Source organism: Lissotriton vulgaris, chromosome 8 (assembly GCF_964263255.1).
Source record: "Lissotriton vulgaris chromosome 8, aLisVul1.2, whole genome shotgun sequence".
Classification (NCBI taxonomy): domain Eukaryota; kingdom Metazoa; phylum Chordata; class Amphibia; order Caudata; family Salamandridae; genus Lissotriton; species Lissotriton vulgaris.
Window position 1 is genome coordinate 1,358,523,239 of NC_141696.1, and position 25,929 is coordinate 1,358,549,167.

Genomic DNA, 25,929 nt, shown 5'->3' on the forward strand with positions numbered 1-25,929 from the left:
AACGGGCCCTACAGCTTATTCCGTAAACGTCTGGCACACAGTCAATAAACATCTCCGATGGGAGGGCAAACTCACCCTGACCACACCATTGTGGAGTACAGAAAAACTGGGTAAACTCTGGATATCTAAGGGGTTTGATAAGTGGGACCCCATAGGGATAACTCACATCAAAGACATTTGGGAGAGCGGAGCGATACAGTACTTTGAGACGCTTAAAGGTCAATGTAATTTTTCAGACGCCAAGCTCTTCCGTTACCTACAGATCCGACATGCCATGCTCGCCCATGTCCCTAGTGGTGTGGTTCTCCCAGAGGCCTCTCCCCTGGAGGACAGAGTGCTGTATGGGCATCTCCCAGAAGAGACCATATCCCTAATATATAGAAAGTTGATAAACCACATGGAAGAGCCGCTGCAGGCCCTTAGGCGACAATGGACCGGGGATGGAATAGAACTGGATGATTAAGACTGGCGAGAGGTGGTCTCCTCCCCACGCGTTGTGGCAATCCAAGCCAGCCATAGATTAGAGCAGCTCTAAATACTACACAGGATATATATACCGGCCCAGGTTTGTTTCAAATGGGAAGGGCGGAGAGTGGGGAATTCAGGAGAGGATGTGTGGAACTGGGAACATTCAATCATACACTGTGGAACTGTCAGCAGATACAGCAATATTGGAGGGACGTGCATTGCACACTGAGATCGGTGCTGGGGATGGACTAGCAGCTGAATATGTATATTAAACATCTGGGAACCTACGGATCTAAATGCCTACACCACACAATGGGCCACTTTGTCGTATATGATTGCGAAATGTAACATCGCGCAGAAGTGGGGGGCTGCACAACCACCCCAAGTGCGCAAGTGGAAGGAGGACCTAGACTGATGCATGTTTAGAGAGAAGTCAGTCTTTATAGCTCGGGGATGCCCTGCGAAATGGGCAAAGATATGGGGGGCTTGGAACCGGTACAAGGGGACATTTGCCACCCGCCTGGTGGTCAGTCTGGGCCTGTAGCCGATGGGTCCCCTTGATCTGCCTAATGTAATGATTGCAACAATATTTGAATACTGTGAAATGTAACTGTCTTAAGGTGGTAACCTGTGTGTATCTGCTTGATGTGCTTTTGTCGAAGTGTTAATAAAAATAAATAAAAAAGAAAAAAGAAATCTGCTGCAAGCATTTTAGGCCTCCTCTAGAAAGATGCCTGCCTTGCATGAAGAAAGAAGGGTCCTGGAGGTATACCTGCAGGGGACGCCTGCACAGATGATAAACCCTGTCTTAGCTGCCTGACTGAAGAGTTGTCAAGAGAAGCTGACGGACCCTAGCATCCAAAGCAATAACCGTCCCACAAGTGAAGAGGGAGAGCAGCACTGCAAGGAGACTGTGGTGATCACCTTCTGCCTGATGTGTCTCTGATCACCCCTTGAGGTTTCCTCAGCCCCACTCCCTGGCCTGGGAGAGTAGGTATGAGATGTGGACTTCAGTGACTAAGGATACCTAGTGACATTTGACCCCCCATCAATATGCCCTTTGCGATCCTAAAGTGTGGACTTAGGGACATTTATAGTTCCCTGACAAACTCCTGACTCACCTTTCCCCAAGGATCTGTAAGTGTGCCATTCCCCTTGTTTGTGTAGAGGTTTGTTTGTCTTGAGACCAAGAACCCATGACCACTCAAAAGTCCAAGCATGACATCTGAAGCCACCAGGATAAGGTAGGTCTGTCTGACCCAGCGTTGCAAACGCACTCAACAGCATGGCTTCGGAACTGAATTTCCCATAGTACCTGTTACTAAATCCTTCTCTGCTTTGTTCCTCCATAAAAACAATAAAGATTATTTATAAAAAAAAATAGGGATGAGACTATAAAAAGAGGATAAAAATATATGGTCATACTCAGATGTATATCCTTATGTATCTTATAACTTTATAAATCTATCTAGGATCGAAAAGTACATTTATTGTCTGCTTCACCAAGCTCGAATCAAACAGATAAATCAATATTTATACAATAGCTCCCAATGTAGAGGGCAAACATCTGCATGAACAGCCAGTTCCTGGGGCGGCAAAATAACAGCCAATAGGATTAGTTCACTTAAAATGAAATAGAAAACATAAAAAACTATTCTAAATGAAACTCATGATGAGGGCCATTATCTTACCAGATAGACCAGGTCATCCATCCATCTTGCAATATATTCAGGGTCAAGCTTGCCGATCCAAGGGGCTTGATATAACTCATGAACCGCAGTGTAAGCAATGTTTTCAGTGGCTGGATTCATCAGGGCGAACGGGACACAAGTCCACTGCATTTAAAATACAAAAAGAAATCAGGTAATGCAGTCATGAAATACTGGAAATCAAAGAGAAACTTCCCATTGGTAAGAAAGCTACACGCTGGTCCCAGCGAATACCTATTTTGGAAATGTTTTGAGATTTTCCAAGACTTCATTTAGGTCAGACACAAGTAACCTATTCTAGTTCAGGTTCAGGCAGTTACTCGATTAATCATATTATATAGTAACAAAAGATGTCATAATAAAAATAATGTGGAGTGTTGTGGATAGGATGATCTCCCCTCTAGACTATGCGCTCGGTCAACAACGAAACACGTTGGTTTCTTATCCAAGTTCGGTTTATTTTGATTCAAACCTTATGGATTCTTCAATTCATTTTAAAGAACAAATAACAAACAATATTTCCTTGCGTGCATAATGTCGATCTTATGTCCCAATATCAAGGTTCATCATATTTTTACTTCCACCCAATGCATTTCGGGTCTACGAACCATGACCCTTCGTCAGGGGTCTTTAACAAGGGGTAAAACAGGACCAAATCAGTTACTCCGTCAATGTGTTCACGATGTTAACAAATGTTGATCATGCTCGTGACCAAACGTGCTACCGTTAACTACCCACCGCAGTGTAATCAAATCATAACGTATGTAGTGCTAAAAACCAGATAAAGTGTCGTAAAGTGCAACAGATAGAATAGAATGGTGATAAGTGTATAGAAGTTAAGAATACGAGAGATAAGAGAGGGACAAACTGATGTGTCACAGTCCATTACGAATATCGCAGAAATCGTGCCTAGAGTAAAGAGTACAGGTAAATAAGAATAAACACTCACGAAAGAATCAGACAACGCACTGTGACACATCAGATTGTCCCTCTCTTATCTCTCGTATTCTTAACTTCTATACACTTATCACCATTCTATTCTATCTGTTGCACTTTACAGCACTTTATCTGGTTTTTAGCACTACATACGTTATGATTTGATTACACTGCGGTGGGTAGTTAATGGTAGCACGTTTGGTCACGAGCATGATCAACATTTGTTAATATTGTGAACACATTGGCGGAGTAACTGATTTGGTCCTGTTTTACCCCTTGTTACAGACCCCTGACGAAGGGTCGTGGTCCGTAGACCCGAAATGCATTGGGTGGATGTAAAACTATGATGAACCTTGATATTGCGACATAAGATCGACATTATGCATGCAAGGAAATATTGTTTGTTATTTGTTCTTTAAAATGAATTGAAGAATCCACAACGTTTGAATCAAAATAACCCGAACTTGAATAAGAAACCAACGTGTTTCGTTGTTGACCGAGCGCATAGTCTAGAGGGCAGGTCATCCTACCCACAACACTCCACATTTTCGTTTAAGGCACGGTGAGACTACGTGCGACGACTAGAACGCCTTTTTCACAAGCACAGAAGAACCAGTTTAAATCAAGCGAGTGCACAGGGATAACAAACTTTTTCATAATAAAAATAATGCCAGACCATTGAAAATAGTTCTGCATAGAAAAGGGCGAAAAGAGACAGGTTGGTACCTTTTGGAATCTGCTTAGGTTTTTGGAATTCATAGGTTTTCTATGCAGCGACACTTGGGCGAGAATGAAGGGGAGGCTCCTTCTCTAAGGCAGAGGTGCGTCGCCCACAGCTTTCAGAGCAGGAAAAATAAAATGATAATGACACCGTAATTATCATTTTATTTTTCGTAGTTTCGGGACTGGGCTGGGACGGGGTGATGCTGGATGCACAGGGGGAGGAGTGGTTTGCACACTCCAAGTGCGCATGACGGTTTGGCCGGCCGTCTTGGGCCGGCCAAACAGTCATGCGCATTTTGCATGTGCCCCACCAGGCTGTAATGCACAGCCTGGTGGGGACCATGCACAGGCTTCCTGCCCCCATCTGAGCACATGACCACAGCCCTCAGACCAATCACGATGCTGAAATGCAGCGTTATGATTGGCTAAGGGGAGCCTGTGTGCTTCCTACTTCCGGGACTCGCCGGAGAAGCGAAGAGACAATGGTGGAAAGATGACAGCTTGGCTTTGAGGAGGTAAGTGTTTTTTTTTTAATTTTGTGTTCCCACTGCCTCTCCACCCCGTTCCCTGCCAGCTGCTACTGCTTTCTTAGTTTCTGAACAACTAAATTAGGTGCTGACAGACACCTTTAGCTATTTATATATTTTACAGATCTCTTAATGAGAATTTAACACATTTCTCCAATCAGTGCAGCATAGAAATGACGTTCAAACAAAATACAGTCTGCTCTTCTGTCTTGAATGTAGGCTTGGCCAAGGTTCCCTAAAGCAGACTCATTAACATTTGATGACATGGAAGAAAGAATAAAGCCTGTAATATGTATCATATGCCGAAGCAGTCTGTACACTTTCAGCTATATATACACAAAGCTCAGTATGCAACACCATGTGACAGATTTTAGTTAACTAATAAAATATGGTTGACTGACCAGTAAGGGTTTTCCCTCCCTAGTATGGTTTGACAAATTTAGGAATAAAGTGCACTGTCACGTGGAGGTTGTTCTTGCCCCAGGGCTTGGCAATTTTAAAGAACCGCTTCCTTGCTCCCTTTGAACAACAAAGCAAAATTTCAAAATAGTCCAGAAAATTCAAACAAATGTAGATTACCCAAATGTGCAGGTGATTCAGATTCAATCTGAAATGTATCATCCAGGCTTGCATAAACAAACTTTTACTGACAAGGCTTTTCTTTTTGGACCAAGACGCTGTTAGGCTTCATTTTCATTACAATGCATCAGAGCTAAAAGTACCAAGCCTGGTAACTCAACAAGCCCAATTCGAGAATTTTGCCCTTGATCGTTTTACATGTATTAACCTGTTAAAGAGGAAACAAGTGCAAAAAAAAGTTCTCTAAGGTTATAAAGGGAAGAATATAATTGGGTCCAGTTAAAAGGGGCAGCCTCAAGAAATAATGTTAAATGGTATTGGGAAATAATTTCAGATAGCTGTGGTTCTAGGGTAAAATCCCTCCCAATTCCCATAAAAGAAGAAGTCTGAAGTTCTTATCTTGAAGAACTTTACCCAGCTAACTCTAATTCCGTTTGGACATCTACCTTCATAACCTAAATGTCTAGACCTCTTGAACGTTGCTGTGCTCCTTTAAGGAGTGAGATTGTAGGACTCATTAAGACAATGAGAGCCTCTGGAGCAACGGGTCCTGAGGAATTCCTCATGTCAATAATAAAAAAAAGCCTATGTTGTGGGCTACTTATCTTACCCCCCTTTGTCCTACTGCTACCAACATTGGAAGACTCCCCCGTCCAGGTTTGGTAGTATTTTAATTCTACTCTTTAAAAAGGAGCTTAGACACCTTCCAGGCAATTACTGACAAATACCTTTATAAGATGCGGTAGGGAAAGTATTTGCATATAGTATTTTGGATCTTCTTAAGGACTGGGTTGTGGAGGAGAAAATTCTTCCCATTGAACAAGCAGGATTTAGAGAAAAACACTACACTTTGGATAACATCTGTATGTTGAAATTGATAAAGGAGAAGTATGTTTAATTTCGAAGGTCAAATGTCTCTGTGGCATTTATAGATTTTGCAATGGCCTTTGATAAGGGAGACAGGCCAACACTATGGAAAAAACTACAAAAAATGGGAATGCCTGCCCCAATATTTTCAGTCATTATCACTCTGCACTCTCATACATGGTGTCAGGTGCTACTAGGGGGAGATAAAAGCTGATCCGCCGTGATACCTACAGAAAATGGCCTGAAGCAAGGTAGCGTGTTGGCCCTACTACTCTTCTCTTTGTACGTAGCAGACCTGCCAAAATGCTTTCCTCATCAGATGGGTGATGGGCCAAAGATAGGTGGTCATCTTTCTCCTATCGGATGTATGCAGAAGATATTGCAATCCTGGACTTAACTCCTATTGGGTTGAATAGGAAACTGTTGTCACTTCAGAAATATACAGAGGTACATTTCTAGTAGATAAATGTCTCCAAAGTAAAATTTAGATTTTAAAAGTAAATAAAAACGGAAAGAATAATACATTTGCCTGTGGAAATTAATAGCTATCAATACAATGGACAAATCACAGATAGAACACTGTTCCTCTCAAGCTGATTCACATGCAAATAGGATATGTCCATTTTACAATGTAATGGGACGAAGGCATTTTTTGTATATGATATGTTTTTAAAGGGAAAGTCCCTCCTACACTATTATATGCTATTGAATCTATCCAACTAGGAAAATGGAGTTTCCTTGACAAAATAGAAGGCCAGATCTTGTACAAAGTATGTAATTTCAATACATTGGTCCCAACTCCAGCTATTAGTTTAGAACTTGGCCTGATAAGCTCGTTTGTTCAAGGGTTCGCTAGAGGGATTCAGTGGGGCTATAAGCTGAAGAATAGTGAACCAAATACAATAAAAGGTTTCTTAAATCAGGAAATGTTTTTTGCAAAGACAGATCAATACTCTTTCTCCTGTGATTTTATTCTTGTATTGAATCATTTCGACACACAGGAGGAGTTTGTCACTTCTCTCCTGCATTTAGAATTCAAATGTTTCTTAAAAAAGTACTATTTTCATTATTTGCTTCCAGAGGGATCTCGAGTACTGTAAGGGGAAGAAAAGACAGGAGGTAATATCTGCATCATGTAATCCAAAAGTTCCCCAGTAGTACTTAGCCTGGAATTTGGATCATAGTATTCGCTGTATGTTGATTTTATTTTGTGTAAATTTACATCCCCTAAATGATCTAATGGCAAATCGATCTACCCCCGCCAGATCCAGACCAGGAAAATATTGTAACATGTGCAATTTGGGCATTCAGAACCTTAATCATGTTTTGTTTGTTTGCCCAGTCTTGTTATCTCATTGTCTTCAGATGCTACAGCCAATGTTTTTACAGAACAATATTAAAACCATAGTGGCAGCACACAAGTTTCTTTTTAACCTAAAGAATCAAATAATATGCACAAACCTTTGAAAGAGTTCTTGAACCTATTTTAACATCTTTGTATATTGTTATATGGGAGGAACAAACTTACAGGTCTGCTCTGTAGAGGTTTAAATCACTTATATTGATCATAGTTTAGAAAGAAGGTACTTGTTGCAGGAGCTATATGAGATTTTAACTACAATCTTGTTCTTGTTTCCGGCCTTATGTAACTTATACTTTCAAGAAATTAAACATTAGGGGGCAGATTTACAAGCCCCTTGAGCCACTTTTGCGTCACTTTTAACATGGGAAAAGTGAAGCAAAAATGGTGCAAGCGGCTTGTAAATCTGCCCTGGGTTTATATGCAGACTTTTACCATGGCTTCCCGTGCTTTTACCTTCTCTGTAATAATTTTGCATATAACTTTTGCTGCTGGAGAGGGGGGATGGACTACTTTTCCTTTCTTTTTTTATACAAAATGTTGTCCTTTTAAAATAAGTAACCAAGTAGCAGTGCCCAATTGTGGTAACCTAAAGCGAATAGGTAAAAGTTCAAACACAAATAAATAGTTCTCCAATTAAACCAGTCTGTTCTTACGTTGATGTTTATTTCCTTCAAAGTGTGATATTCCTTCATATCAAATTTCATGCCTGTTGAGGCGAGACTTCATATACATTTTAATACATCAATCCGGATGCATTTCGGGCAACCTAGTGCCCTTCATCAGGGTAAAACATCTGCAATGAGAACAAATAACAGCGCTTAAATGAAGAATGCCCCCCGAATGGGTGTGTTATACAGTAAAAAGCGCACATGACCTTATCTCTTACCTTGTTGCTTTTATATAAGACTGTGTTCATTTTGACTTACGCATATGATCTCTCTATTTTGGTGCCTCCACATGTGCAGTTCTTTTGTTTTGAAATATGCTGATATTTATATATGCTGGTGACTTGCTTTTTTAATTCTCTGCACTTCTTGGACATCTTCGTATAATCACACGTTTTATTGCTTTTTTGTTTTTTTTTTAGCCGTCACTTTAACACTGTATTTTTGTTCCCTGTCTAATCCACGGTGAACTTTGCACTCATATTTGGTATTCTCCCCAGTATCCACAATGTGATGGAAGCCCCGTTCTATGATGGCGCTCCATTTTACGCATTATCTACCTCACTGTACCACGAGACCCTCCTCACGTCACTATACGGAAGTTTCCACCCACTAACAATGTTGCTTTTTTACTAAGACCGGCTGGGTCTTAAACATTTCGCTGGCTTGAGATGCCTGACAACGCATGCTTGCGGGAACATTGTTATTATAAGCACACTTTGATTACAGTACAGATTTCTTTTCTGTGGGAGCTCTATAGACTGACACTTGATTGGTTTTGCCTCATAGGCGGCAGCGCATTTGTTGAACGAGACTCCTCCATAGTTATTCATCTTGGTTACGTGAGCCTAAACCCTTGTTTTTCTCATCCGTACTTTCGTTAAAACGTTGACAGCCACTTACGAGTATGCAGAAATCGCACTCATCAATTCGGACACATGTTTTCACGCTCTTATTTCATCACTTCAACTGACAGTTGGTTCGTCTTTCAGGTCACCTCAGCATTGACTTGTTTTTTTAAGTGCAGTTTTTTTAACAAACTGATGTATCGTTTGTGGCCTCTCTGTTTATAGTGGTTTCACATGGGTTCATCTGTGCACCATTCTTTACCGTGTTCCAATGTGCATACCTACAAGGTTTGCATCCTTGGTTCACCAGTTACCTATGTTTGTGGCATCACAAAATTGGGAGATAAGGTCATGTACGTTTTTTGCAGTATGACACACCCATTCGGGGTGCATTCTTCATGTAAGCACTGGTATTTGTTCTCATTACAAATGTATCCCCTGATGAAGGGCACTTGGTTGCCCGAAATGCATTGGGATTGATGTATTAAAATGTATATGAAGTCTTGCCTCAACAGGCATGAAATTTGATATGAAGGAATATCACACTTTGATGTAAATAAACCTCAATATAAGAACAGACTGGTTTAATTGGAGAACTATTTATTTGTGTTTGAACTTTTACCCATTTGCTTTCGTTTACCACAGTTGTGCACAGGGGGACATCTCCTAACCAAGAGATGCTAATTGGTTACATATATACGTCTAACACTCTTTGAATTAGAGAGTGAATCCCCAGTAGCAGACTACATCTTGGACAACATTGGAGCACCTGGTAGTGCATGTCCTGTCCTACTTTGTTCTTTTAAAATAAGTGTCATTTAAAATGAAATTTTGTATGTATGCCTATCAACTATCTGACCCAGGGTAACACTTTCAGCAAGAATGTACATTTTGGGGCTGTTCGAAGACCTTACAAAGACTGCTATTGGTTTTGAACTCTTTGTACAAATTAGCTCCTTCATAAATTGCCCTGGTTTGGAATTTTAATAATAATAAATTACGAGTGTATTTATTCTGATTTATTTGACGACTGTAAAGGACTTGAATATGTAAGCGAAATATTATCTCAATTGACTCGATTTACTCATGACTAAAATTAACATATCCTGCCTTATTTTGTTATGGTCCCCTTTTGAGACCCTAATCTTGATCATTGATTTTTCCTCCTTGGAACATTTTGCACATAACGTTGTTCTAGGGTGTGAATTTTTGCATGGAATGTGTATTCTTTTAAGAATTCTCCATTTATGGAAATTTTAATAATAATAAATGACATGTATATTTATTTCGATGTATCTGATGGCAGTAAAGGATTTCAATATGTGATTGTAATATTTTTTACATTGCTATTAGTGACTAAAATTTGTATATCTTGTTTTATTTTGCTGTGGACCTCATTAGAGATCCAAATCTTAATAAAAGATTTGAATTGAATTGAATCAGTATCTCAACAACCTAGGTAACAGTATGTGAGAAATATAAAAGGACAATGTATGTAAGCAATTAAATAATGTAACCTATAACTCATGCCTTTTCCATGCTCTGTTACATTCTTGCATACTCTATCATTTATAGCCTGTGAAATCATAGTATTCATAACAACACTTATAATTACTAAATTGACATTATTTGTCATAACACAGTGCATGGTAAAGTGGCGAGTTATAGCTAGTGTTGTCTGGTTAGCGAGCTGAAAAGACTATGTAACGAGGTCCACTACTTCTAATAAATTGATGGTGGTGGATGAATTGTAAGTAAAAGGTGGAACTATAACGTTAGAATTGTAAAGGTTTGTGTTGTTTAATACTGTACTTGCATTTCTGTAGCTTAATACTATACAAATACAGTTTGCATTGGAATAATAGGTTTTCCTAACTATAACTAAGCTCTAAACTTTGCTTTTCTCATTGAATTTCAATGTTTATTATTAACTTTTAATATAAATGTGTTTCAAATCGTAGAGTCCAGTGTCACCAGCGGAGAGCTGTTATGTGTAGTGTCGTACAGTACAGTCAAAGAGAGTGTTATAAAGTTTATTATCATAGACTGAAGTATTGTAGATTGGAATCGAGTGGAGTAGAGTAGAGCGTAGTAGCATATCGTACAGTGTAGTAAAGTGTTATATAGTGTAGTGGCAGGGTGTCTCATATAGTGGAGTCAAGTATTGCAGAATGGAGCCACGAGTTGTACAGTGGAATAGCGTGTTGACCAGTAGAGTAGGGTGTCATAGACTGTCAAAGAATTGAGTTGAGTGTTGTAAAGTGGAGTAGGGTGATGTAGAGTGTCATAGAGTGGAGTATTGTCAAGTGGAGTTTTGTAGAGAACAGTGAAGGAGAGTGTCATAGAGTGGAGTACCTTGTCATATAGTGGAATGACGTATTCTAGAGAGACATTGAGGGGCGTGTCATCGAGTATCATACAGTGTAGTGTGGAAAAATGAGCCTTTTTAAGGGCTCACTGGTGGAGGGGTTCACCCTTATCAGTCCACTGGTCCTTAAACCAACATATAGAAATTGGCACTGAAGCTGTAATATCAAAGAAATAAGTTTATTAACCTCTCATGAGTGTGACTACGTCAATACAGTACCCTCAGGCCACTGTAGGAGGTAGTCCATAGAATACAGAAACCAAGGGTCTTTTATACCCTGTTTGTCTCTGAGTAAGCATGGAGACTCAAAGAGGCGGTTCAGGCATATACATGAATAGTTATTGACTAACATGATCATATAGAAATCACTGAGTCAGCTGAGTGGGAGGGGAAACATTTCTGCTTACATCAGTTAAAACAGCCTGACAGTTACAGTCTAAGACAGGTACATTCTAGCAGCCGCAGACCTTTCTGAACATACACAGTGCTCTGGCTCAGTACTGAAGGGGTTAACTACAGTGAAGACGGCAGAATCACATGGCTAACACATGGCTAATGCAAATGGATGCCACAAACAAAATGGCTCTAGCTTATGCGAACAGTAATTTCTGCGATTTGCACAGTAGTAGAGTGGCATAGAGTGGATTTGCAAAGAGCAGCGTGGCATACAGCGGAGTGACGTGGAGTGTAATAGTGTATAGTGGAGTAGCATACAGTGGACTGGTGTATAATAGAGTAGGGTAGACTGGAGTGGCATACAGTGGCAAGGGTAGAGTGCAATAGCATACATTGGGGTGGTGTACATTGAAGTGTGGTCCAATCAAATAGCGTAAAATGAGGTGGTGGAGAGTAGAGTCCCATACACTGGAGTGGTGTAGAGTGGAGTAGTGCACAGTGAAGTGGCATACAGTGGAATGTCATATAGTGGAGAGTTGCAGAGTGGAGTGGCATAGAGTGGAATTGAGTAAAGTGCAGTGGCGTACAGTAGAATGGTGTATAGTGAAGTAGCATCCAGTGAAGTGATGTACAGTGAAGTGACGTAGACTGGAGTGGGGTACAGTGGCGTTGCATACAGTGTAATAGCATGGAGTAGAGTGGCATAGAGTGGAGTCTCGTAGAGTGGGCGGGAAAGAGTGGAGTGGCATAGAGTGGAATAGTATCTAGTGGAGTGGCATCAGTGACGTGGCATGCGGATGTATGTGAAATATAGCAGCAATGTAGATTATAATGGGCAGAGCAGCACAAAACAGCAAATTGCACTGCCTTGCGCTTCTCCAGATTTATCAATCAATTCAGGGCTACACATGGTGGCCTTGCTTTCCTTTGTAAATCTGACTTAAGTATTGCATTGCCCATGCAACACCATGAGTTATGCCAGGGTACCACAATCCAATAATACAGCTGGGCCTTAGTTATAGTTTGGGCCAGGGTATACTGTGATAACTTTGCAGTATACCTTGGTACATGCTGATGACAAGCCAGCATATAATCAGGTAATGTCTTTTTTTAGAAAATGAATAGGCAGTCATATATTTTTCACTCCACTTTCGCTGTGTTCAGAGTTTGGACCTTGAATATAAATAACTAGTAGGTCCTTACCTATTACCACTATATTAAAATGGTAATAGGTAGGGAAATGTATTCTCTTTTTTTATATATGTTTTAAAAAGTTTATGGCCAAGTACCGCAGTAGTTTCTCAAACGTTTGTGAAATTCTGTTAAAGTACCGCAGGGACAGCTATAACTAAGTTTAAATTCCTTATAACCTAAAAAGAACTTACCCTGCTTAACTGCAGTATCCAACAATCATAATCTCTGCACCATAATGTATAATCCTGCCAAATGTCATGTAAATCCATCCAGCCGTTTTCACGCTCAATATCGTGCACAATAGTCTATGGAAAATGCATTGGTGGAAAAACGTGTTTTGGGACCCCCTTTAAGTTTTGTACCCCCTAAAAGAATTACCACAAACATTTAGAAAATGCTGTAAGCCTGGAAAGTTTTGCCGAGATTTGTTAAATGTGTGGAAAATTATTAGGGAGCTAATATGCAAGGAATGTCTATCTTTGGCAATATTAACTATAGCCACAGAGTGGCAATCAGCTTTAATGTGATTTCTTTCTTTTTATCTATTGTGTTTGTTAGGTATGTTTTACTTTGATTCACTTAATCATGTGACCAGAAATGTGTCTTTTAGTTGCTCATGTAGTATTTCTGAAACTTTACATATCCAGTCCAGTTTATTTTTAGAGCTTCCTTGCTACTTTTGTGCTATATATGAAAACCAAAGTGATTGAAAGCCAATCGTTGTTATAAAAATTAAGATTTCTTTTTCCCTATTGACCAATTATCATGTACTCTACATAGTAGTTTGTGTAGCTCACTGCTTAGTCACTTTTCCATTTTGTTGCACCGGAGTATATAAGGAAGATGTTTTTTGTTTGGCTTGTTGGGCACAGTTTTATTTTGTGAGCCAGAGAGCATGCAAGGAAACCGTTAAGTAGACTAAGTTGAATTCTATATATATTTGTTTATAGGGCCCGAAAGGGAGGGCTTTGTGGCCCCCCTCTTGTTTCATTAACAAAAGGCCCAGGGGTGGGATCCCCAGGGCCTTGGAAGGCTTGGGGAGGGGGCCACGAGGCTCACCTCTGCTTTAATGTAGTAAAATGGCCCTGGGGGATGGGGTCCCCTGCGTCTAACAAGGCTCAGGAACCAGAGGCCACGTGGCCCCGCTACCCTTTAATTGTAATAGTGGCCTTGGGGGATGGTGTCCACAAGGCCTAACAAGGCTCAGGGAGGGGGTGCCGTCTCTCCTTTATTTTAAGTAGTGGCGCTGGGCGATGGGGTCCCCAGGGCTTAATGAGACTTAGGAGGCACCCTCCCAGTTAATAAAAAAAATGGCACTGGGGATGGTTTCGCCAGGGCCTAACATGGCTTGGGAAGGGGGGTGTGTTGCCCCTTCCCTTTATATTTAGTAGCGGCAGTGGGGGATGGGACTGCCAGGTCCTAATAAGGCTCTGAGATGGGGGCCACAAAGCCCCCCTCTGCTCTAATGTAACGAGTGGCCCTGAGAGATGAGGTCCCCAGGGCCTAATAAGGCTTGGGAAAGGGTCCCAGGGCCCATTCCCCTTTCATAAAAAAATGGGCCAGAGGGATGGGGTCCCCAGGGCATAAGAAGGCTCGAGAAGGGGGGGGGTTGTGGCCCCCTACCCTTTAATTAAAATAAATATCCCTGGAAGTTGGGGTCCCCAGGGCCTAACAAGGCTTGAGGATTCAACGAGGAAGGGGTTCAGGAGGCCATTCGGCCCCTTCCCCTTTATCAAGTATTGGCCCTGGGGCCTAACAAGGTTTGCGGAAGGAAGCCGCGCCGTCCTCCTACCCTTTCATTAAAAAAGATTGGTGATGGGGTCCTCAGGGCCTAAGAAGGTTCAGAAAGAGGGGCCTGGCAGCCCCCGCCACCTTAATTTTTAGAAAAATTGCCCTGTTGTCCCCAGGGCCTAACTAAGCTTGGGGAGGGGAGGAGAGGATCAATTGAGCACCCTCCCCTTTATTTTAAGTAGTTACCCTGGAGGATAGGGTCCCCAGGGCCTAACAGGGTTTAGGGAGGGGGTGGCGTGGCCCCCTCCCCTTTAATAAAAAAAATGCCCAGTGAAGGGGTCCCCCCCGGCCTACAACTCTGGGGAAGTGGAGGACATGCAGCCCTTTTAATTGTAGTATTGGTCATGGGTGATGGGGTCCCCAAGGACTAATGAAGCTCAGTGAGGGAAGTCAAGGGGTCTTCCTCCCCTTTAATTTAAAACAATACAGCCTTGGGGGATGGGATCCCCTGGGCCTAACAAGGCTTGGGAAGGACGGGCCATGCTCGCCTCCTTGAATTGTGGTAGTGGCTATGAAGGATTGGGTCCCCAAGGCCTCACAAGGGGGCCTATTAGGATGGCGGATGGACCTGCGTCCGACCGCCACCCCAGAGGAGGAGGGAACATCCGCAGGGGCAGCGGCGGTCCCTCCGTGATAATTAGGATGTGACCGCCACCCTGGCGGGCTCATCCTGTATTTTTAACATTGCGGCGGGTGCTGCTTGAAGCAGCACACGCCGCAATGTTAAAAAAATGCATGTCTACCTTTGCATGCACGAAGTTGCAGGAACCACATGGTGCCTGCCGCTTCGTGCACGCAAAGGCAGGGGGGTACCATAGGTACCCCCCATGTGCCCCCCCACCCCACCTTCACCCCTGGGGGCCCACAACGGGCCCCCGAAGACAACACCGTATGCCTTTCCACGGTGGAAATGCCGCTGTGGAAAGGCATATGACCGCAGCAATCCTAATATGGCTGGCGGTGTCTGATAGACACGGGCAGCCATTTTAGAGCCTTTCCGCCGCGGTCGGAAGGCGACCGCGGCAGAAAAGCGGCAGACGAAAAATAGATCCCCCAGCCATCCTAATCTGGCGGGGGTCTTTTTCCAGTCCGCAGCGGATAATCCGCATCCTCCGGGCCGGCGGTGGCTTCCGCCGGCCCGGAGGATGCGGATTATCCGCAATCATAATCGGCTCCACGGTTTGGGGAGGGGAGCCTCTCCCCTTTATCCCAAGTCGTGGCCCTAAGAAATGGGGTCCTCAGGGAGTATTAAGGCTTGAAAGGGGGGCACACGACCCTCCTCTCCTTTAATTGAAAAAAAAACTGTGCTGGGTGATGGGTTCCCAAAGGCCTTTTAAGGCTTGTGTTGGGGAGCTATGTGGCCCCTCCTCTTTAATTAATAAAAAAGGCACTTGGAGATATAGGGTCCCCAGGCTCTGGGAAGGTGGCCACCTGGCCCCCTCCCCTTTAATTTAACTAGTAGCCCTGGGGGATGGTGTCCCCAGAGCCTAATAAGGCTTGGGAGTGTGGCCATGTGGCTCCTTCCCCTTTAATTAAAAAAAAAATGGCCCTGGAGGATAGGATCCCCAGGGCTTAATATGGTTCAAGGAGGGGGAATATGGACCCGGCCCTTTCAAAAACATACAGTCCTGAGGCCATGGCTGAAGGCTGTGCGTGGCGGGGGTTGGCTTTACGTATGTTAATAAAATATTACTTCACTTTAATAAAAACTAGAATCTCATTGAAAAAACGTAGGTTAAAGTAATGTTATAGTTAGGTGTGATGAAAATATCTGTTTTTATTTTCAATTTTTTTTTTGAAATTTAGTGCAAAAACAAATGTTAAAATAACATTATAGTTAGGTGAATATATCAGTGATAACATTAATGTTTTGAAAAAACACAGATATTCACCAATTACATTAGCAGAGCTAACTATGATTTGCGACCCTGACATACACTGCTTATGACTCATATATCACATCACTCATGACGTTCTATGACATCATTTATGACATCACTGATGACATCACAGATGACTTTATTGATGATATCACTGATGACATCACTGGTGACATCATCCAAGCTTCTTTTCTGTAATATGTGAAGTCATAAGAAGTGCATGGTGTGGACACAAGTTATATCTAGCTCCTGCTAACTATGACTGGTGAATTTCTGTGCTTTTTTAACGTTAAAGCGTTAACATTGTCACTGATATATTCACCTAACTACAATGTTACTTTGACCTTTGTTTCAGTGAATATATTGACATCTAGATAGATAGATTGGGAGGGGTTTTAACTTACCTTGATTATACTTACCTTGTGAGGTAAAGTCATGCATGGTAAAGGCATGCGTTATAAAGTCATACAACACTTGCGGTGTACCATAAAGAACAATGGCAATATATTTGTACATTATTTGTATTGAATGTGTGTCATATTTACTTTAATTTCATATACATTTTATAAATAGTTTGGAGGGTGTCAATATTACTATTTTAAGATAAAGTACTACTTACCAGACTGAGCACCAGAAAAATTAGTTGAATCACATCAGTGTAGGCTACTGAGTACAGACCACCCAGTAATGTGTATATGATAACAGTGCAAGCAGATATGACAATGGCCACATATCCCTTGACATCTAAAATAACACTCACTGTTGCTCCTAAGGTGGAAAAAAACATAAACCTGTGTCACGGTTCTTGCCTGAAATAATTACCATTACATGTACTTTATCAATTTTAAACACCTTGACATCTTTTATTGCTTTGTTTAAACATAATGTCATTCCCCATTCACATATTTTCGTGTATATTTCTGTGGTAGTAGCTGTTCACACCCTGCTTGCACCCCTACTTTTGAGAAACCTCCCTTTATGCCTTGAAAATATAATATGCGGTTAGCCCTTTACATTTATCAAAATAATATAGCCCTCTCCAGCCTCTGATGACATAAATATCTGATCCTTCTGCCAGGAGCAGTACATGACAGTCAAAGAAACAGATTGTAAAGAGGGCAGTGGGAGATCTGAACTATAATCTTAATACACACATAAAATGGTTCTAAAGACGTTTCTTTCTATGTTTCAAGTCGGTGGCGGCCGATGCATTTTAACAGTGGTTCAGCGGGTGAAGGGGGCGTCAGGGGTTGGGATGCACAGGGGTGAGGAGCACAGGTGGGAGCGTGGGGGGAATAAAACAAACAAAAAAAAGAAAACGTACTTCGTGCTGCTTCTGCCGCATCGCGCCTCAGAACTCCTCTGCTTCCCGGTCCTAGCAGACACTGGGACAGCAGCAGACTCCCTGTGCAATCCCGCGCTGCTCTCATTTTATAAGAGCAGCACAGGGATTGGCCTGAGTGGGCTGGTTTGATGCTCTGCTCAGGACAGGGAGTCTGTGCAACTTCTTCAAGGCATGTAACTATCAATAAGGAGTTCTGTTTCCCAAAGGTTACCTCATTTCGGGAGATAGATAAACTTGGAATATTGCATGCAGTACCCTAATTTAATTCATAGTCCCTTATGACCCTCATGAATTGTTTTTAGATTAGTACAAACTTGGCACGGGCATCTACTTCAGAATTGACGCACCCAATGGAAATAAAGTGGGAGCCCACGACATTAGCAGAGAATGATTTTAGATATAAACTCAGGTAAATAATTGCAATGACCCTCAATTATCTGCAAGGACTATAACAGATTTGAGACGTAACACAAGAGCTTCAGTGGTATTTATTATAGCATTAATGCATTTTATAATTCTGATACCATTTGACTGTTGTATATTTATGCGGAATATATGTTTATTTTTCAAACTATAAATTAAAACTATTAACACACATTTTTATTAACCAAACCCAAAAATGTCATTTTTAATATACATGTTATTTTATTATTGGCACACACCATTCAAATAGATAGAAAATGCATAGTATGGTCTTATTTACCTAAAGAAGCAAGGATTGAAGCAAACCAAAATATATCTCCCAGCAGAGGTGGAATGAAGAGAATGCTTCCCATGGTATTTCCGTAGGTTTCCTGGAGAGGGTCCATCATGGTAACATACTTTTTCTCTCTCATTGGTTTTATGAAAAATAGGCCACCTAACAAAAAAATAAATTTGTAAAATTGTTATGAAAGAATTGACTGCAGTGGTTTACTGGTACTTACTTTAATATGATATTAATACAAAATAATTATTATAATATTCCTCCTCCTCCTACTACTACTACTACTAATAATAAGAATAATTGCAAATAAGAATCAGAATCAGAATTGTGCAATTTTATATCTGACTAGTAGCAGCTTTACTGAAAACCACAGACCTACCAACCCTACCATGACATTACCAGCCTAGCACTGCACTACCACCCATTGCTGCTACACTTACACCCTTTTCTACCACACTTCCAGCCCATCAGCTCTATAACACCATATTAGACCTGTCAGCTTTAGGGTGGTCTTCCCCCAAACCTTTTGCCTTTGCCTCCCCTTTTTCATTTTTATTGGCCTAGGACTCTGTGCCCTTTACTGCTGCTAACCAGTGTTAAAGTGCTATCTACTTTAAACATGGTAAAATTGGCTTGCACCTGATTGGCATCTTTTATTTACTTATAAGCCTGCCATTTAAGTAGTCCCTTAAAACCTGTCTCAGGCCTGCCATTGCAGCCTGAAGGCAGAGTGCATTGTAATTAAAAGGTTGGGCATGTACCTTTAAGTATTATATGTACTAGTAGGGAAAAACTCCTAAGTTTGTTTTCACTACTGTGAGGTCTACCTGTTACATAGGATAACATTGGGTTACCTTATTAAATTTAATATGTGATAACTATTGATTGGGAACAGTTAAGCATTTTATGGTTGGTGTATGTGCAATTGCAATTAAAAATCCTCTTTAATGGTATAGTCGCATTTTAAGGCACAATTTTGAAACTGTCACTATTAGAAAGTTTAACACCTACAACGGAAGTTGGGCCCATATGATTCAGTAAGGCTAGGCCACTGAAAATTCAAACACCACACAAATGCCAATACTGACTATACTCCTGCACACCTTTGTTTTCCTTTATGACCGCTGTAATCAATAGAAGTGATCACCATTTATTTTTTTTCAATTCTTTTTTAGTCATGACAAATTCTTAAACTTTTTAATCAAAATTTCAGTAAACAAAAGCAAAACATGAACATAATAACAAAAACACATTACATTCCATTTCTCCCACCCCACAAAAATGCAAACGTTGACTTTTAACTATTAGAAAGTTGTCATTTTTCTGACTATTCTATTTGGTACCTGCAACCACCTCGGTCACATGTCTGGGTGGAGTTGGCAGCTGGATTTTGTTTACTCCTCCCAGACAGCCACACAATAGGGTAGGCTGGATGAGCCATCAATTGGCAGGTTGGTGGGCGGAGCTGAGCACAGCTCCACTTGCAACTGTTCATGCAGCCAGTCTTGAGCCAGTGCAGGGGAGCCAGGCAACCTCAAGCATTTCAAAGTGAATTTTCTAGAAATGTGTACTTCAAAGAAGGCACCATGTATAAAAAGGGGACCCTCAGGCCCATTCTTCAGTTCGCTTTTTGACCTGCAGATGGACTCTGAGAGGGCTGCCTGCTGCTGTGGTCTTCTGTCTACTCCACAAGACTGCTTTGCGGCACCTAGAAAGATTGCTTTGCTGCCTGGAGCCTGCCTTGAACCCTCAGAGACCTACCCTGCTGCGAGAACCCTGCTTCTTCAGCCAAACAGAGGACTACCAGAGTTACTCCAAGGGCTAGTTTGTTGGCCTCCTCTTCAGAGCCTCAGGGACAGAAAAGGCTCCCACCATCTTGAACACACATCTGGACAAAGCTTAAGTGAGTCCTCATCCCCTGCTAACCCTCTGTTGTGCCCCTCCAGTCCTGGACCCTTGGTGGTGGCGTTAAAGGAGCCCAGAGAGTCTAAATCCAAAAATGTTAGGCTTAGAAAATATTTAGCTAAATACTGCTGTGAGAACCAAGGGAAGACCAGGACCAACCTGCACATCTATCTCTCCAAGGTGCATCACTAGTCAGCCTGACATTGGAAGCAGCTCCTGCTACATTCTTTTTGCCGCAGCAAATCTTGTTCAGCGCCCCCTCATCAAAGGGGTATCTGGCCTCCTGGATCTCTCCTCAGCAAAGGCCTCCTGCCTCATCTGTCTGGAGATGTTTGACTTCCCGAAAAGTGACTTAGGGCCAGATGTAGGTGGCCCAATACCGGTCGGTAACGGCCGAAATTACTGAATTTCGGCCGTTACCGACCAGTATTGGGCATTTGGGATGTAGGTGGACTAAATTGCAAATTCAGTAATTTACCAATTTGGTATTTTAACCCCTTCCATGCTGGGCCGTTTCCGCCGCTGTGCGGTAAACAAACGAACAGGGCGGGGCCGTGACGAACCCCAGCGGTCATCAGCACACGAGCACCGTGGAGTGTTACGGCTGGGGTTCGTCATCAGCATGGAAGGGGTTAAGGAATCAGTAAATTACTGATTCCTTAAAATACCGAAACGATAAATTACCGAATTTGCAATGTAGGGAGTACTCAAATGAGTGCTTTTCCCATTTTAGGATTCGTTATTTACCACCAACTACAAGTTGGTGGTAAATAAGGAATACCTTTGAAAATGCAAATCAGTGCATTTTCAACTGTGCCATGTGGCAGACATACATGCCCTTAGGGCATGTATGTGTGCCACATCTGCACACAAAAAACGATTCAGGGGTGCAACAGGGTGTCAAAGTGACACCCTGGCACCCTTGAATGTGTCCCCCATTTTACCGAATCGGTATTTACCGATTCGGTAATTGCCATTCATTCCTATGGGCCTGGAGGCCCGTAGGAATGGGAGGCCCATTTGGTAATTGACATTCATTCCTATGGGCCTGGAGGCCCATAGGAATGAATGGCAATTACCGAATCGGTAAATACCGATTCGGTAAAATGGGGGACACATTCAAGGGTGCCAGGGTGTCACTTTGACACCCTGTTGCACCCGTGAATCGTGCTTGTAAATACCGAATCTTACAGATTCGCTAATTGTTACCAAATTTTTTGCTACATAGCATTTACTGATTCTAAAATACCGAATCGGTAAAATTCAGTATTTTAGAATCGGTAAATACTATTTACCTACATCTGGCCCTAAGTCTGAATGTAGAAATCTTCACTGCGACTACATGCAGTAGCTCCACGATGAGGAGGATTCCTTCTCATATACTGGCTGCAGCCTTACCCGCTAGAACCTAACTTCTCAGAACATTTTCTTCAAACTTTCTTCTAAGTCCGAAGGCAAGTGCCGACTGGGCCCTATCCACTTCTTGTGTCTGACCTGCGCTCTAGTCAGCCATAGTTTTTTTACTTTGAACCGGTCTTACACAACATGATGTCCGCAGTTGGCATTTTAACCTTTTAGGAGTTAGAGTTTTATTTAATCTTTAAAGATTCATAACTCCAGTTCTGCTAATAGGATTTTTGTCATTTTGGTATCAGATAATGTACTACAATTAACCCAATTGTTTTAAATTGGTGTGGGATTTTTCGTGTGTTATGTTTTCACTTTATTACTGTTTGTGTGCTGCATAAAGTCTTTGCACATTGCCTCTAAGTTAAGCCTGACTGCTTTTATGCCAAGCAACCAGTGGGTTAAACACAGGTTGATCTAGTGACTGTTGTGGTTCACCCTGACAGAGATTGTGGCTGTTGCTTGACCAGGGCTTATACTTCAGTCAACCAACAATACAATGTCTCACACATCACCTCAGTAGTCTTCCTGTCTACCTAGAGCTACACACCACTCCACATCTGTTTTTCACCACACAGAATATCAGAAAGTAACACACTGTGGCCCAGCATCCTGACACTGCTACATGCTACAATTGTTCTATCCTCCCGATGCCTACATACCACCTTAAGGTACATACTTACCGCAGTAAATAAACTACTACATCCTAGCACTAAATATTCACCCCAAAACATTCAAACCTCAAAGCTCTTCACTGCCATGTCATGCTACCGAACACAGCCATAATATAAAAGACCCTGCCAATAAACAACATCTCAACAAAACAACACTTCCAGGCACTATCCCCCTCACATCACCGCACAACCAATCCATAACAGCAAAGTATCCACCCCACAGACAATTACGAACTCTCCGCCACAAAACCACCTATCACCAAAAATGGCTGCACTCCATCACTGTACTGTAAACCAACCTCTAATATATCTCTGCGGGGCACCAGAGTACCACGAACCATCACCACACTACCAAAGGCCACCAATATACTATGACTAGAACTGCACGAAATTTGGGTTACGCCAGCAGAATTCACATAACTCCGGTAAATTCCCATTACACTTGTTATAGAAACCCCCCAGAATTTACGGCATTATGCCACAATATGTAATTACACACAGTTCATAATAACAATTTAACCCAAATGTGCTCTTCAGCATTGGAACAAAACGAACAACAGAGCACAAAGTGATGTTTTTAGTGCGAAAAGCATCCCCATGTCCAAGGTGGAAGTGAAGACACATTTTACACTATAATAAAGTTTTCGGGCAGCCAGTTTTTAATTTTGAGTAATTACATGAAACTTTTATAATTCTGCTGCAATTGCACGTTATTAAGCAGAAACACATTATGGAAATGTTGCTCACCAGAGCACTACACATAACAAAACAGGTAACAGAATAACAACTTAATAACACATTACAGTGCAATCCAAGAGCAAAACACACAGTGCAATGACAGATAACACAAAACAATGATAACACCAATAGAAAACAACACATGCACAAAGCACCTCAAGATAAAAGCATATCACAGCAAAATATGACACACATGAAACATAACATACTAAAAAAATAACTACATAACACACCATCTTAATAAAAATACAACAGCACAACACCAAACAATAACACAACCTCAACACACACAATATACCACAAAATACACAACTAAAATAATAGCTCAACACAACAAAAATGATAACAAAACACAACAATAAATAAAGAATAGCACCGCAAAATAGCAAAACAACAATAATGATAACACAAAGCACATGACCAGTTGCACAACAAAAGAACAATAACAAACCAACAACACAATAATACAACCCAGCAACAAACAACACATTAATGTAGCACAAAAAACACCAGTACCGCAACATACTAAATCCAAAATCAACACAAGACACAACTACAAAAATAACACAAAAACAAAGCAATAACCCCACAAGGTTGCCATAGCACAATACACTTAGAAAACATTAGCACAACAGCACAATAGTGGTGTGCATTTGTGTTGGGTTAGTGTTGTAATTTTTTTGGTGTGTTTGTATGTATAGCTGTTGAGCTGTGTTTTTTTAGTTGTGTTGTTGTGGTGTGCTGATACTGTAATGTGCTACTGTGTTGCAGTGTTGTTGGTGTATTATGTATTATGGTGTTATGTGAAGTCTCAGTTTGGATGTCTAGACATTGTGTTCACAAAAAACATAAAAAATTAGGCTCTTTCTATTGAAAGGAAGTGTTGTGAGTGTCTTCCCTTTTTGGGTAACTAGCAACGAATATGAAGTATACAATTGTTTGTGAATAGTGTGCATTTTATATGAACTACACATCATTTTTTGCATGCACGTGTATTTATATGTGATAGATAGGAGGGGACGGAATTTTGACCATGAGCATAATGCTCGCCAAGGCAAAATGGTGATAATTCTTGTCAAACTGTTGAAACCCATGGCATGATAGTGGTGTACTCTTACACCGACCCCGGCGGGGATCCTCACGGAAACGCGCTTGGAAGCATGGGCACGGGCGGGGGTGGACACGTTGAGCGACCTGTACGCTGAGGGAGAATTGCTAACCTTCGTAGCCCTGATCTCCCGACGGGGCAGTTCCTGCAGCATGCGTCGCTACTGCGTACGCTCACGGCTTCCTGGGGTGACGTGACGGAAGAACTCCCGATGCATTCCTATATCCAGTACCTGCATGTCATGGGCAACGGATCGCACATTATACATTGGCTGGCCCAGGCGTTACAAACACACTCGCAACCATCTACACAGCCGCTACGTGACAAATGGGCGGCGGACAGGGGCAGGGACTGGACCGATAAGGAGTGGGCGATGGTCTTGGCGGGACCGGCCAACATCCCTAGAAACCCCCGCTTTAAAATTATTCAGTACTATTTACTCCAGCGCGCATACCTCACGCCGGATAAAATCAATAGGTATTTCCCGCTTGCGGATGCGGCCTGCCAACGCTGCTCTCTACCGGGAGTGGATTTGCTGCACATGCTGCGGCACTGCTCTAAGGTGAGGGAATACTGGGAGGACGTCCTGAAACTCCTCACACATGGAGCCGAAGAGAGGTTACCACACACCTGGGAAGCGTGCATTCTGGGTTTATACAAACGCACTAAGTCTAATAAAGTGCAGGCGCGCTTTTGGGACATGGGCCTCATCACAGCCAAACGCCTGCTTACCAAACATTGGAAATCCGCTGCCCCTCCCCGCACACAGCACTGGCGAGCGTCCTTCACCAACTGGGCGCGAGCGGAAAGTGCCGTGCTCCTGAGAGAGGAAACGGCGGGACTACGCAAGTTCCCCATCGCCCAGCTCTGGGACGAGCTCCTCAGGACGTATCAGGAAGCCTGCCAGGAACAGGAGATGATCTAAGGCGACCACCGCCTGCTTCATGGACACGCTAGGCGCACTCACACACAGAGACCTTGCCTGGGTGTGCACTACATCTACCCCCCCCTGCACCCCCCCACACACAGCTTCTGTCCTCCTAACTCTGGCCCCTCTGCGCCCTGCCGGACGGCTGCTTACCCCCCGCTGCATCACACGATGGTCTCCTCCGCGCCCCCCCTCCACCCATTCCCTCACCGCGATACCTTACCCGACCCCAGTTCACCCCTGCCGTTATGACGCGTGGCGGATAGTGTACCCGCTGGTCAAGTTCCCCGATCAGCCTTACACTCAGCTCTTGAGATGGACACTGAGGACAGAGCGAACACTAGACGACAGCGCACTACGAAACGCATGCTATACTTGGAGTATGGAGAGGTACTGACGCTCAGAGCTCCGGCGCACGCATACGGCAAGGCGCAGTGAGACTGTTCTAACGCTGACTGCCCGCTGCGCTTGGGACCTGGGGATTAGTGTGCACGCCCTACTGCCACACACGTGGACATCGCTTCTAGAGCTGCGGACTGGACTCGCGAGCCTTCACAGGTAGTTTTCAGCCTCAGTGAGCTATACCACACACTGATTGTCACGTACGGTCAAGCATTGCAAACGAGAAACATGCCCGCAATCACCCCGAGACCCACACATTGCTATACACTTGAGCAGTTCTACACGCACCTAGGTGAGGTCCCGGGGAGCAGGCTGCGACAGCCACAATGCTTGACTGAATGACGCATTTCTACTGTTGTTACACCTTAAAAAAGAGAAAACTAGACCGATCACTTATTATGG

The 25,929-nt window shown here is 42.6% G+C and overlaps 1 protein-coding gene across 2 annotated transcripts in view; it reads right to left on the minus strand.

Annotated features, from left to right (window-relative positions):
• Positions 1-25,929, minus strand: part of LOC147698733 (high affinity choline transporter 1-like) — a 150,532-nt gene that overhangs the window by 38,033 nt on the left and 86,570 nt on the right. For both annotated transcript variants that reach the window (XM_086933501.1, XM_086933500.1), the window contains 3 exons: positions 18,363-18,518; positions 16,934-17,082; positions 2,160-2,303 (listed from right to left, as the gene is read on the minus strand). In XM_086933501.1, the coding sequence (XP_086789627.1) occupies positions 2,160-2,303; positions 16,934-17,082; positions 18,363-18,518 (449 nt within the window). The remainder of the gene's footprint in view (positions 1-2,159; positions 2,304-16,933; positions 17,083-18,362; positions 18,519-25,929) is intronic.